This window comes from Propithecus coquereli, unplaced genomic scaffold (assembly GCF_000956105.1).
Source record: "Propithecus coquereli isolate 6110/MARCELLA unplaced genomic scaffold, Pcoq_1.0 Scaffold281, whole genome shotgun sequence".
NCBI classification, from domain to species: Eukaryota; Metazoa; Chordata; class Mammalia; order Primates; family Indriidae; genus Propithecus; species Propithecus coquereli.
The window spans coordinates 885,289-898,400 of NW_012148408.1; the positions used below are offsets into that span (position 1 = coordinate 885,289).

At 53.4% G+C, this 13,112-nt stretch overlaps 3 protein-coding genes across 3 annotated transcripts; 2 read left to right on the forward strand and 1 right to left on the reverse strand.

The window, feature by feature from the left end:
* Positions 1–1,094: 1,094 nt before the first annotated feature.
* On the forward strand, positions 1,095–4,055 carry VTN (vitronectin). Its single transcript, XM_012648284.1, has 8 exons — positions 1,095–1,371; positions 1,465–1,584; positions 1,662–1,967; positions 2,046–2,185; positions 2,370–2,526; positions 2,710–2,862; positions 3,278–3,622; positions 3,854–4,055. The coding sequence occupies exons 1-8, from the start codon at positions 1,308–1,310 to the stop codon at positions 3,964–3,966; spliced, it is 1,398 nt and encodes a 465-aa protein (XP_012503738.1). The 5' UTR covers positions 1,095–1,307; the 3' UTR covers positions 3,967–4,055.
* A 1,359-nt stretch (positions 4,056–5,414) lies between these two features.
* Positions 5,415–6,388, forward strand: SEBOX (SEBOX homeobox). The gene is made up of 3 exons (XM_012648285.1): positions 5,415–5,523; positions 5,689–5,849; positions 6,008–6,388. The coding sequence occupies exons 1-3, from the start codon at positions 5,427–5,429 to the stop codon at positions 6,386–6,388; spliced, it is 639 nt and encodes a 212-aa protein (XP_012503739.1). The 5' UTR covers positions 5,415–5,426.
* Positions 6,389–8,554: 2,166 nt separating this feature from the next.
* On the reverse strand, positions 8,555–13,105 carry TMEM199 (transmembrane protein 199). Its single transcript, XM_012648286.1, has 6 exons — positions 12,825–13,105; positions 11,404–11,477; positions 10,998–11,087; positions 10,098–10,140; positions 9,778–9,890; positions 8,555–9,481 (listed from the first exon to the last, which is right to left on the reverse strand). Exons 1-6 carry the CDS (start codon positions 13,042–13,044, stop codon positions 9,386–9,388), a joined length of 636 nt encoding a protein of 211 aa, XP_012503740.1. The 5' UTR covers positions 13,045–13,105; the 3' UTR covers positions 8,555–9,385.
* Between the last annotated feature and the right edge of the window lie 7 nt (positions 13,106–13,112).

Sequence of the window (13,112 nt, forward strand, 5' to 3'; positions counted from 1 at the left end):
CGCAGCCCCACCCCCAAGCCTTCCCCAGCCACGCCCACATCCTGGCCCCGCCTCCTCCCCTTGTCGATCCCCACTCCCAGCGCTGGATGTTGGGGGGAGGGGATGGAGAGCGAGAGGACGGCCTCCGTCGCCCCCCCCACCCCGTGACACTGGTTGGCGGAAGCTACACCGCTGTGTGCCCCCTCCCCTACCAGTGGCTAAAGCTATCATAACGCCTCTGTACAACTCTTAAGGCCCTTTTATGTCTGTATCTCAGCTAAGCCTCCTAACATGCCTATGGGCCAGGCTTCTATAGCTGAGACTGAAGCCACAGTCACACTCCCCTCTGATTACAGAACAGAAGAAGTCAGCTGAAAACTCGGGATCCCTTCCTTCAGGTGCCGGGGGATTTCAGAAGGTCTGTGGATGCCTGAAATTGGGCACACAATCAGGCATTCTGTGCCCGTGGGCATTTTCTGGGTAGAGGGATGGTATTTCTCATGAGAGTCTAAAACTGTGCTCAACAAACCCACTCTACAGAAGGGAGACTGAGGGTGGGGACGGAGTGGTCTGCCCAGGATCTGTCAATCAGTGAAAGACTCAGAAATCAAATCCAGTCCGGTGGGTTAGTAGTCACGGTTTCCTATCTGCCAAGGCCAGTTTCGGGAAATGGCTGCACCCAAGGGAAGAACCCAGAAATGAAACTTTGTTATTTTAGGGTAAAAAAGAAAATTTCCCAGAGTGATCACCATCTCTCCTCCCACTGCCTTTTCGCTGCCCTAAAAAAACAACGGGTGGATGGGTACCTGGCCAGCGATGTGTGTGATCAAACAAATCATGGATCGATAACCATTCTGGAAGAATGAATCTGGGGCTGGGCATTTTGTCTGTTCTAGCTCATGTAATCGCCTAACACCCCATGAAGCAAGGTTTTATTAGTCCCATTTTACTGAAAAGAAAACTAAGGCTCAGAGAGGCAGAGCTGCTGTGAGTGAGGGACAGAGTGGGCCTTCTTTCTGCCCTCCAGACCAACCACACTGTTCACCGTTTGGCTGACCTGATGACCTGAGCTTGGCAAGGGTCCTATCTGCCAGCTCTCGAAGGCCCCCGGTTCCAGGAATGTGACCCTTTGCAGCAGCAGCCTCTGGAGTGCGCGAACTGGGGGATGGGCTGGGGATTGAGCAAACACAGCAGCAGAAAGGACACCTCCTCTTCTCTAGTTCCCTCCCTGCCTCTGCCCCTCCCTCCCTCCCTGCCTCAGGCTGCAGAGGAGAGACCTCAGGGAGTGCAGAGCCCAGCTTGCCAGGCGCTCAGCTAGAGGACCCACCATGGCACCTCCCGGACCCCTTCTCGTGCTGGCCCTGCTGGGATGGGTTGTTCTGGCTGACCAAGGTGCAGGATGGTGTTGGTGGCCTTTGGGGACACTGCAGGGTGAGTGAGGGTGGCCTGGGGTTGGCTGTGCCAACTGACACCCCTTCCTCACAGAGTCGTGCAAGGGCCGCTGCACTGAGGGCTTCAACGCCGACAAGAAGTGTCAGTGTGACGAGCTCTGCTCTTACTACCAGAGCTGCTGCGCCGACTATGTGGCCGAGTGCAAGCCCCAAGGTATGTTCAGAGCCCAGGTGGGTGGTCCTGGGGTCCCTTTGCAGCTGGAGACTCACCACCACCCGCTCTGTCTGCAGTGACTCGTGGGGATGTGTTCACTCTGCCAGAGGATGAGTACCGGGACTATGAGTACCCTGTCGAGACCAAAGACAACTCCAGTGTCCAGGCACAGCCGGATGTGCAGGCCCAGCCTGGGGGGACCCCTGAGCAGCCACCTGTTCTGAACCCTGAAGAAGAGGCCCCCGGGCCTGAGGAGGTGAACCCAATGCCTGAGACTCTTGATCCAGGGAACCCTGAGTCCCCAGCAGAGGAGGAGGTGTGCAGTGGGAAGCCCTTTGACGCCTTCACCGACCTCAAGAATGGTTCCGTGTTTGCCTTCCGAGGTGACTGCAGGGGCAGGTCTTGAGGGCGGACGTCTGCCCTAGGAGCGTCCCCTCCCTCACCAGCCTCCCCCACTCTAGGGCAGTACTGCTATGAGCTCGATGAAACGGCAGTGAGACCCGGGTATCCCAAGCTCATCCGAGATGTCTGGGGCATCGAGGGCCCTATCGATGCCGCCTTCACCCGCATCAACTGCCAGGGAAAGACCTACCTCTTCAAGGTGCCAGGCCCAGGGACTGTGGGGCAGGGCAGGGGGCATCGAGGGAGGGTTTGAGAGCTGTTGTTCCCAGGGCCAGGGTGGACATGAAAGCTGGAGCTGGGGCCTTGCAGTACCTGGCTGGGGACTCTGCCTCTGTGCCCAGCCAGCTGTCTCCATGCCCCTTTTCACCTTCCCTGCCTCTTAGGGTAGTCAGTACTGGCGCTTCGAGGATGGTGTCCTGGACCCTGATTTTCCCCGAAACATTTCTGAAGGCTTCAGTGGCATCCCGGACAACGTAGATGCAGCCTTTGCCCTCCCTGCGCACAGCTACAGTGGCCGGGAGCGGGTCTACTTCTTCAAGGGTACTCGGGGTGGGCGGGAGGATGGGCAGGGAGTCGAGCAGTCTTGGTTTCCTTCCACACCTCACTGGGGACAGGCCTCAGCGCGTGTCCACCCCTATGCCGGGAGCTCCTCACCCTGACAGCCTCTGGGTTCTCCAGCCTTGCTGAGGACCCCCTCCTGATGCCTGCTGCCCTGCTCCCCAGGGAAACAGTACTGGGAGTACCAGTTCCAGCAGCAGCCCAGCCAGGAGGAGTGTGAAGGCAGCTCCCTGTCGGCCGTGTTTGAGCACTTTGCCTTGCTGCAGCGGGACAGCTGGGAGGACATCTTTGAGCTTCTCTTCTGGGGCAGACCCTCCGGTATGGAGGGAGGGCAAGAGGGCTGGAGTGCCCCGGGTAGGGGTAGGCCTGGGCTGGCTGGAGGGGGCTGTGATTGCGGTGCTATCGATCAAGCGCTGTTTGCTCAGGCCAGACTTTGCTTCTGTTGACCTTTGGGGGAGGCAGGGCTCCACCTGGACCCCACACCTTGGACTTTGTCTAGCACAGCCAAGGGCACAGCCAGCAGAGGGAGGGACTGTGGCTGAGGGGTCAGGGGAGGCCTGAGGGGTGGGGTGGGGACACCAGGGATATGGTGGAGGGAGCGTGGGGAAAGAGCACTGGACAGGGAGTCAGAGGCCTGGGTGCTGGGTGCAACCGATGAACTCTAAAGGCCCTGATGGAGGGGCCAGGGTACAGGCCCTCAAGGTACCCCCCGTTAACCCCTTCCTTGTCACAGGTGGTACCAGACAACCCCAGTTCATCAGCCGGGACTGGCACGGTGTGCCTGGGCAAGTGGACGCGGCCATGGCTGGCCACATCTACATCTCAGGCTCCCCACTCCGCTCCTCCTGGGCCAAGAAACAAAAGGCTAGGCGTCGAAGCCGCAAACGCTACGGTTCACACCGCAGCCGCAGTCGCGGCCGTGGCCAGAACTCCCGCCGGGCGTCCCGTTCAGCCCTGCTGTCCTGGTTCTCCAGTGAGGAGAGCGGGCTGGGCACCTCCAACTACGATGACTACGGGATGGACTGGCTTGTGCCCGCCACCTGCGAGCCCATCCAGAGCGTCTTCTTCTTCTCGGGAGGTGGGAGCCCCTGCCACCCTGAAGGTGGTCTAGCCTGGGACTTCTCTGCTGTTCCTGGTCCCCACAGGCTAAACACAGCCTGCGGTTGGTGACTCCAGAAGGCCAGGAGTCCTTAGCTGTGTCGTGGATGTTCACTTTCCCTTCTGGGAGAGACCCAGGTGTTTTTCCTTCAGGCAGGCAGGGGCAGGGCCAGGCTGGATCTTACACACCTTCTCCCGTCCTCTCTTCCAGACAAGTACTACCGGGTCAACCTTCGCACGCGGCGAGTGGACACTGTGAACCCTCCCTACCCACGCTCCATCGCCCAGTACTGGCTGGGCTGCCCAGCTCCTGGCCACGAGTAGGAGTGGAGCCCACCCAGCTGGGCCCTCCATAGCTTCCCCTTCAACTTCTTTCTCCCAGCCCAATAAAGGTCCCTTGGCCCACAGTTTAAGACTAGTGTCTTGATCTTTTTGTAGTTCATAAGGGTGATGATTGGGTTTTCACACTCACATGTGAGATGTGCCTCCCTCAAGCCTTGTTAGGGTATCAGCACCCATATCTGATGTGAGAAAGAAAAAGAAAAAAAAAAGACTACTGTCCTGACCGGGGTGGACAGAGTCCCGTGTGGGTGGAGCAGGGGGAGCTGGGCTGTCTGGGTAGGTCGGTGTGGCATGGGAGAGCCTCACTGTACTCAGCCCATGTTGGGTCAGGCCCTATGGGCTAGGAGGACCTCATGAGAGCTACCCTTCCTCCTGATCCAAGTAGCCCCCAACAACCCACCAGCAACTAAGCAAGCATTTGAGCCCCTCCAACAACGACAGAAGTTACCTCCCTGAGCGATGCTTGCTTTGCCCCTTGGAGTGGACTAGGGTCTTGGAAGGTAGAGAAAGAGCGAGAGGTGGTGGGTCCTATCCCAGCCTTTTGCTCATCCTGAGTCTGAAATCCACTTAGCTCAGGCTCCTGAGCACCGGGGGAAGCGGTGACTGTGCCCTCCCAAACCACCTCTAGGGTGGGCCTTTCTTTGAGCCCTCTGCCTAGGGTCTGGGGTGGGGGACAGTGAGGTCAGACGACATAGGGAAGGTCAGAAACTGAAAGGAAATTTGAATGTACCCCCTTCTCTTAGAAAAGTGGCCTAGAAGACGTCCAGAGAAGAGAACATTGTAAAAATAAACATTTTTCTTAGAACCCCTCAATCGTGCCTATGGAGCCTTCTCTGGTTCCCGGCTTCTGGACTCCAGGAAGCCCATCTGGGCTCTCAAGGGGCCAGAGAGAGAGGGGGTTAGACGCAGACACAGCTCTAAAGCAGACCCCAGGGTGATCTGGCGGTGACATCTGTTCCCAGCCCTGCTGAAAGCAGGTGGCTCCCGCTCCTCCCACTGTCACCCTATCCTCCTCGTCCTGCCCAGCTTCACTAGCCCAGTCCTCAGCTGTGGGATAGGATGCCACCCACTCTCCCCTGAAGACAGCCAGGACCAGCGCACTAAGGGCTCCAGAAGGGGCAGCTGACACCCTGGGAGCACTGGGGAGATGGTTCTCTTTGGCTTCCTGGAAGGAGCCCTGGGGGGATTTTCATGAAGTGCAGGATTTCAGGTACAGACTGTGAGAGTTTGAGGTTTGAGGAGGGAGGCTGGGACCAGCTGCTTTTGTGAAGCCCTGGAGGGGCAGGGGCCACAAAACTTGCCCTGTCCATACCTCCACAAGCCCCAACCCTGCCCCTGGCCTCCCGTCCTTCCCCTGGGACTTCTCTACCCTGCTCATGCTGGACTCTAAACCTCTCCCCTCCTGAGGCAGGGCCAGACACCCTGAGCAGGATAAACTCCAAATGGAGAGGTCTGGTGTGGGCACAGCCCTGGCATGGCCCTCTGGCTCCTCACCCTCTGCCAGCTCTATGGCCAGCCCTGTGGATGCATCCCCAGCAGGTGACCTGATGGGCAAAGGGTGGGCAGGGTGAGGATGTGGGGCAGATGGGTGGGGGAAGGTGGAAGAGGTCTGGGAGCAGGGGGCTTCATGGTCCGTGGAGGGCTTTGAGGCTAGGGGGAGGCTGTTGCAGGGAGTCCTGGCTTGACCCCCACCCCGGCTTGCAGGCCGTGCCAGTGGGTTGGGTCCCCACCGGAGAAAGCGGACCACTTTCAGCAGGGGGCAGCTGCTGGAGCTGGAGAGGGCGTTTGCAGCACGGCCCTACCCCGACATCGGCACCCGTGAGCGCCTGGCCCAGCTCACCCACCTTCCTGAGGCCAAGATACAGGTGAGCTGTGACCCCCGCTCCGGGTAGGGGTACTCTCAGCCAGCTTCTGGCGTGACAGCCCCTTCTCTGTGGGTAACCTGTCTTCAGGTTCTATTTTCCCTGCCCCAGGGTGGACGGGGTGCTGGAACCAGAACAGACCCCTTCTCCTTCCCTAGCAGGTGTGGTTCCAGAATCGCCGCGCCAAGAGAATCAAGAACAGGAAGCCAGGAGGTCTAAGCCCCAGGCCTGAACCCCCTCAGGGCTCCCGTTCTCTTCCAGACACCCTCCAGCAGCCCTGGGAGCACCGAGCATTGGGGCAGCCACCACCCTCCCCTGGCACACCTCAGCCTGCCTCAGTGTGTCGACATGCCTCTTGTCCAGCTCCTAGCTTGGGTCCAGGGCAAGGCTGGGTGGTGGCTAAAGTCACAGCCCCATGGGGACCGGCTGAGGCTTTAGGGGTCCACCCCTCCTGGGAGCAAGCTACTCCCCAGACCTCACTGGGCAGCCTGTCTGACCTCATCTATGCTTCAGCCATTGTCACCAATGTGGACCACGCCTAATCTAGGTCTGGAACTTGCAAGACCCCTCCTCTGGCTCCTGTAGCCCACCCTTCCCCTCCTAGGACTGAACACATCAGCAGGGGATCCCCTGCCCTCTCCTCTTATGCAGGGAGTTCTCCCATGGGAGGGGAGTTTAGCTCAGGGACCTCGCCCTTCCACTGGCCTCCAGGCCAGCCCAGGTGCAGGCCCTGTGCAGAGACTGGGGCTTGGCTCCCGCTGCCCAGCACCCTGGCCCCATCGTCTCGGCAGGAGGTACCTTGAGAAGGATGAGGTAGGAGGCCATGTTTTCCACCTCTCCTGCCAGGCCTGGTCCCCAGTTCTTCTCACGCTAGCTGACAACCTCCTCCCTCGGAAGGGGCCGCCGCCTGTCTCTTGAGGGTCCTTCAGGCCATTAGCTAACTGCTAAGTGAGCTGGGAGAGGAGAGCGCTGCTCCTAATCTAGGCTGCTGGAGACCCACCCTTTCTTGGTTCAGGGCCCCTCTCCTGACTTCCTATCACCTGGACAAATGAATCAGAACTATGGATCTGAAGAGGGAGTGCTATTAAAGTAATAAAGGAAGAATAGGAGCCCAGGGCTTATGTTGATTTAATTTTCACAATGATCAGATTGGCTGCGCTGACGTGGGGCTCTGCAAACAACCTGACAGATTTGGGGTAGAGGGGGGCACAGCAGCATTGATTGGGTTTTGGTATCACCGTCATCTGTAATACCAACTAATCTCCAAATAAAACCCAAACTCTGCACCGTAATCTGGATTGTTTTGTGCTGCAAATGAATGGGGCTGTGGGCCGTTTGCCTTTGAAATTTATCTCCATCACCTAATCCCTAAACAGAGCCAGGTTCCACGCAGATTCTGGGTGGGAGGTATTACCCAGGCTTCTGCTAGGATTAGACGGACAGTTAATCGAAGGGCTTAGGGATCTGACTGACAGACCCTGGGGAGATGGGAGCCTCTGCTGGCACCCCCTGATCCTGGTCCCACTGATTCCAGGGCATTCTAGTTGCTTGCCTCCACTTCTGGGGCTGCTCTGCTTCGGAGACAAGAGCAAAGAGTTTGCAAAGAGTCTGTGCTGGATTCAAATCCTCATGCTGCTGTGTAACCATGGCAACTCTGAAACTACGTGCCTGAAAAGTAGGGATGATACTTGTTTCCTGTTTTGGGAATAAGAAATAATGTAGGGAAAGGACTTCACATGGTGTGTGACAGCTTATAAAAACTCAATAAATGCTAGTTCCCTCTCCCCATACTGGAAGCCATGAGAAACTGGGAAGGCCCAAAACTTCTTTTTCCTCTGAGCTCCTGGCAAGCACTCCCTGGACCCAGAGTGCAATGGAGAAAGCACAGTATGGTGAGAGGAAGTGGCTAAGAGAAGAGAAAGCACCCTTCTCTGTGCTGAGAACTGGAGGACAGGCTGCTTGGTTCCTGTCTCTAACTCTGTCCCTGCAGACAAACCCACATTGCACAGCGGCCATTTCCTCCTCATTACTCGCTACGCAGGAACTAGGTATTTTATCTACCCCCAGAAGCTAGCACGGTGCCTGGCCCATACAGCAGCTTTCAGTAAGTGCTCAGCGCCACACAAGTCTGTTGGCTTGTGAGCAAGGGGTTGGGATCCTAACAAGTGGTGAGTGGGATGGAATGGCCCCAATTTCACTGCAAGATGTCCTGGGATCAGAGTCTGTTTGAGGAGGCCTGCTTTTTACCTAATGTTTGGAAGTCTTCCAACTTAAATCCAGGTATCTGAGGGATGTGGAAGCTTAAGGATATGTGGCACCCTGGCCCACAGGGTGCAGACACAGGTAAGTACAGCTGTGAATTTCCACAAAGCTTTATTCAGTGTAGCTTTTTAACTCAATCTTAAATAGTTCAGTTTATTAGGAATACTGTAAAACACCACCTACTTTTTCTTCTCACAGGTGACACCTTTTCCCAACTAACAGAAACTGGCAAACATTGTAGAAGAAATGTCTACTGAGCTCATGAGTATAAAATTTATAAGAACAGAAAAGTGCTTTGCGGAAAAAAAAAAACAACAAAGTACAGGAACGCATGTAGTGAACAAGCAGAATGACAGAGTCTACCATTAGGAGCAGACCCTGAATAATTATCAGAACTATAGAAATCTTTGCATTTTGTTATTTGTCACAGGATTTAAAATAAGAACACACTGAATACAACACATATTTATTGAATAAATAACTAAGGAAGATACCCTTTTACATTATACAGTGCATTGTACAGATTCTATCATCACACCATTAACCTAAGTTCTCAGAAGTTAAACATTACAGAGACTTCAGGACAACACAGCAGTCTTTGGCTCCATTTAACACAGGAAAGACCACAGCTGGTCATTGGATCTTTCTCAGTATAAGGTTTTATCTTCCAGAAAAGGGGCCTAATACCATTTCCTTTTCCAAAAAGTTAGCTGCCTTGTTTCCATTTCCACTATCCTGTACCAACCCATCTTTCTCTTATTTGATGTCTGTCCTCTGATCACTTCCTCCTCCCACATAAACTGGAAAAAGGGGATCCTTTCTGCTTTCTTGGAGGCTTCTGATCTCAATTACAGGTCTGGACCAAAGATGTATGGAAAAGGATGGTGATTAATCTGTGTACTTGGACAAGTTCAAGGCAGTGTGATCTACTTCTGGGAAGGCCTGGATTCCATCTACTTCTGATGGAAAAGCCCCAGTCCAAGCAGTGCCCAGAAGTGAATGGAGAAGGCAGATGGGCACCAGGTTCAGGAGAAGGTACTGATAGTCCAGTCCTTTTAGTTTTAAAGATGTATTGTTGTCTGAATCTCCTCCACTTCTCTCTCTGGAAATTCACAGATGGGGCTCTCTACCACAGGAATGCCACGTGGCCTGGCCTGGTCCTCTGACTAACTGTAGCTGAGAATAAACAGACTGACGGATTGACTAAGAGTCAGTGATAGGCAGTCAGGAGCCTGAAGCCCCCAAGCCTTCTCCAGACTTTGACGATGAAGCACCAGTTACAGCTCTCCCAGCTCGCCTTCCATTGCCCGCACCATGACAAACAGCTCGGCCAGACCCACCACTGAGGCGACGATCAATGCAGCCAGCACCCGCTGCGAAGGGGGAGAACCTGGCTTAGGGGATGTAGGCCAACACCAGCTCTGCAGCCCTCAGCACCTTTAGCCCCCCAACCCAGGCCCTAAGTTGGGGGAGGGGAAGAAAAGAGGGTCTTACTTTTCTTGGGGTTGTTACCCACCCCTATGACTGCTGGAAAGCTCAAATGCCCCCCTTGTTTACCGCATAAATATCTGTTCAATACCTAACCTGTGCAAGGCACATTCACATTCATCCTCCTTTACGCACGAATACTCCTACCTGGGGCACTTTGTCCTGCCCAGTGCCTACTCACCGGGGCCATTTCTGCGAAGATATACTGGCTTCCAAGGTAAGTGCAGACAAAGGCAGCTGCCACCGTGACAATGAAGTTGAAGATGGTGATTACCAGGGCCTTCACTGATCTCACTTAGGGGAGGAGCCCAGAGAAGAAACCTTTAGATCAGTATTCTCCAGGAGACTTTCTTATCTCATGGCTGCCTCCCCTATTAACTGGGTTTCCCTCAAACAGCAAGCCAGAATAGCTCAGCCTTAGACCCGGAGCACTGGGTGGGAAGGGGTGTCATAATCCACCCCAGAAAGAGGCTTTAGCAGCCTGGTTTCCTAGTACCTCACCTTGCTTTCCCAGGTCACTGAGAGTCCCACCATGCCTTGAATCCTGGGAAAAAGAAAAAGCAGATCTCAGATTGGAAGCAGCCCAGAGAGCACCCATTTTACAGTCTGGGCTTAGCTCTCTCTATTTCTCAACAAATTAACTCTGCCTTCTCCAGGGATTCTTTTTTTTTTTTTTTTTTTTGAGACAGAGTCTCACTCTGTTGCCCTGGCTAGAGTGAGCACCATGGCGTTAGCCTAGCTCACAGCAACCTCAAACTCCTGGGCTCAAGTGATCCTACTGCCTCAGTAGGATCTGCCTCAGTAGGAGCTGGGACTACAGGCACAGGCCACGATGCCCGGCTAATTTTTTCTATACAGTTTTAGTTGTCTGATTAATTTCTTTCTATTTTTAGTAGAGACGGGGTCTCGCTCTTGCTCAGGCTGGTTTCGAACTCCTGAGCTCAAACGATCCGCCCGCCTCGGCCTCCCAGAGTGCTAGGATTGCAGGCGTGAGCCACCACGCCCGGCCTCCAGGGATTCTTTTGCTTAGGATCAGTTTGACTTTTTCTGGACCACAGAGCAAGCATTTCAGAAAGAGAACATAGGCGCCTAGTACCCATCTACTCCTCTCCTGCTGCAGGGCAGAAGCATGCCAGAGAATAGTCGGGAGCCCTGACAGAAGAAAGGCTTCAAGGCTCATCCCCATTTCTATGATTTAAGAATTGGTCATCATCTTAGCCCAGAGTCTCAGTGAACGGGTTGGGAATTATACTTAGTTTGTATGCAACATGGAGTTCCTATGGTCCCTGCATAGTATATAGATCAAATTTCCATGTTGTTTCTATCCTCTGTACCTCTTTCCAGTGCAGGGCCCTGCTTTCAGGGGCTACTCAATCCATGTATTCAAGAACAGGCACTTACTTGACAGGTGACATTGCGGGTGATCCGCTTATATTCCTCATTGGCCAGCTGTATCTTAATCTTCTCCAGCCGGGCAACTAGCTCTGGGTTCTGAAGCAGAAAAATCAAAGGAGAATGATATTCCCAGCTTGCTAGAAAGTAGGTCACAATTACTGGTTCCAGGGGGAAAGCATTGCTAAGGGTGCCAGGAGATCCACATACCCTTTATATACTGCTTTAGAAACTTTTTGTATTTCAGTTTCCCAAGCTGTCCAATGAGGAGGACAATATCTGGTTCTCCCATTCTAGATCCCAAAGATTTAAAAGACAAATTTTTCAAGCCCAAAAGTTGATTCATACATTCAATGTATCATGAATAAGCCTAATTCAACCACTACCCACTCTCACAAATACATCCCTTACATACCCGGGGAGGCTTCACAACCTCTGGGAAATAGATTTCACTGCCTTCCAGGAGCTCATGAAGGTATAGAGTGGAATCTGAGAAGAAAAAGTTTCCACAAACATAGTCATGCATAGAGCTGAGGTTGAACAGTTAAGATCAGAGAAGGGGCCAAGGCGGGTGGATCGCTCAAGGTCAGGAGTTTGAGACCAGCCTGAGTAAGAGCGAGACCTTGTCTCTACTAAAAAACAGAAAGAAATGATCTGGACAACTAAAAATATATATGTATACAAAAAATTAGCCGGGCATGGTGGTGCATGCCTGTAGTCCCAGCTACTCGGGAGGCTGAGGCAGAAGGATTGCTTGAGCCCAGGAGTTTGAGGTTGCTGTGAGCTAGGCTGACGCCACGGCACTCACTCTAGCCCAACACAGTGAGACTCTGTCTCAAAAAAAAAAAAAAAAGATCAGAGAAGGGTCTAGCCCTTCTTTCTACCAAAATAAAACATAGCCATCTCTGTACCAGTCCATCTCCAGGATCATTTTCAATTAGGAAGAATTTAAGATAATTCCACATAAGTATCTCCTAGTGCTGTACAGCTGACTTTAGCTATCAGCTCTATATTATCCTTCCCATGTTACAACACACAAGCCATTTACATTTGCCTTTGGATGAGATTATTTCTGTGGCCACAAGAGTGTTGCCCTAAATAGGTTTAGGTCATAGTGATGTTAAATACTCAGGGGACACTGTACTAGGTGATCTCTTTCCAACATCCTTTTAGTTCTAACAGTTGAGCAGTCTACCCTTTGCACTTCTGGCTAGGCTATGTTAATTCCGGCGAAAGACCTTACATGCCAGTTTGTCCTATTCCTTCCCTTTGCACATAAGGGAACTGAGACCCAGGGAGGAGAAATGACTCCCTCAAGGGGAGTTAGTGATAGAGCTAGGACTAGAACGCTGATGCTACTCCCAGTCCAGATCTTTCGACAAAGCTTTCGTCATCCTATCTAAAAAAAAAAAAAAAGAAGAAGAAGAAGATACTAGATTTTACCACTCTTGTTTTTGAGATAGAAAGAAATCCAGATTTCCAAAAGGTCAAGCTAACTATGCTAAGTTGGTTCCTAATGTGACAAAAAAGGAAGAAACTGAACCTGTTAGATGGTATTGAGTTAGAACCTGAGCTTCTTGAAGGGTCAGGTGGGCCTAGGTGTGTCTGAAAGTGAGGACGAGACTCTCCAGAGAGCCGAAACAGCGTTAAGTAAAATTTGTCACCCAAGAGGAATTCCAGTGGGAGTTAAGAAGAGACTGGGTGGCCCAGGGTTTATGAAGTAACTCTTGGGTTGGCTAGATGAGTGCTCCGCGGGAGGAGAGTGACAGAAAAAGACTTCAGGAGGTAGCAGATCCGGAAACAAGTGGCGATCCTGTACTGGAGATTGGGGCTCACCCCTTTCTCTCAGGTGCTGATGTAGATCCCGGATGAGACGGAAGGAAACCAAGCGTTGGGAGCCGCTGGAGCTGCTGGAGCTGTCACCTCCCGCGTGCTTCTTCCCCAGCGCGGCCTCAAGCTCGGCCCGCAAGTTTCGGGGGAGCTGCTCTGGCTCCAGCTCCCCGCCCGGGCCTAGAGCGCGCACCAGTCGCTCGCCGGCTACCAAAGAAGACGCCATATCTAGCCGACTCTACGGTCAGGTGACTTCCGCCCGCCGTGCGCCGGAAGTAGCTAGGCGCTGACGGG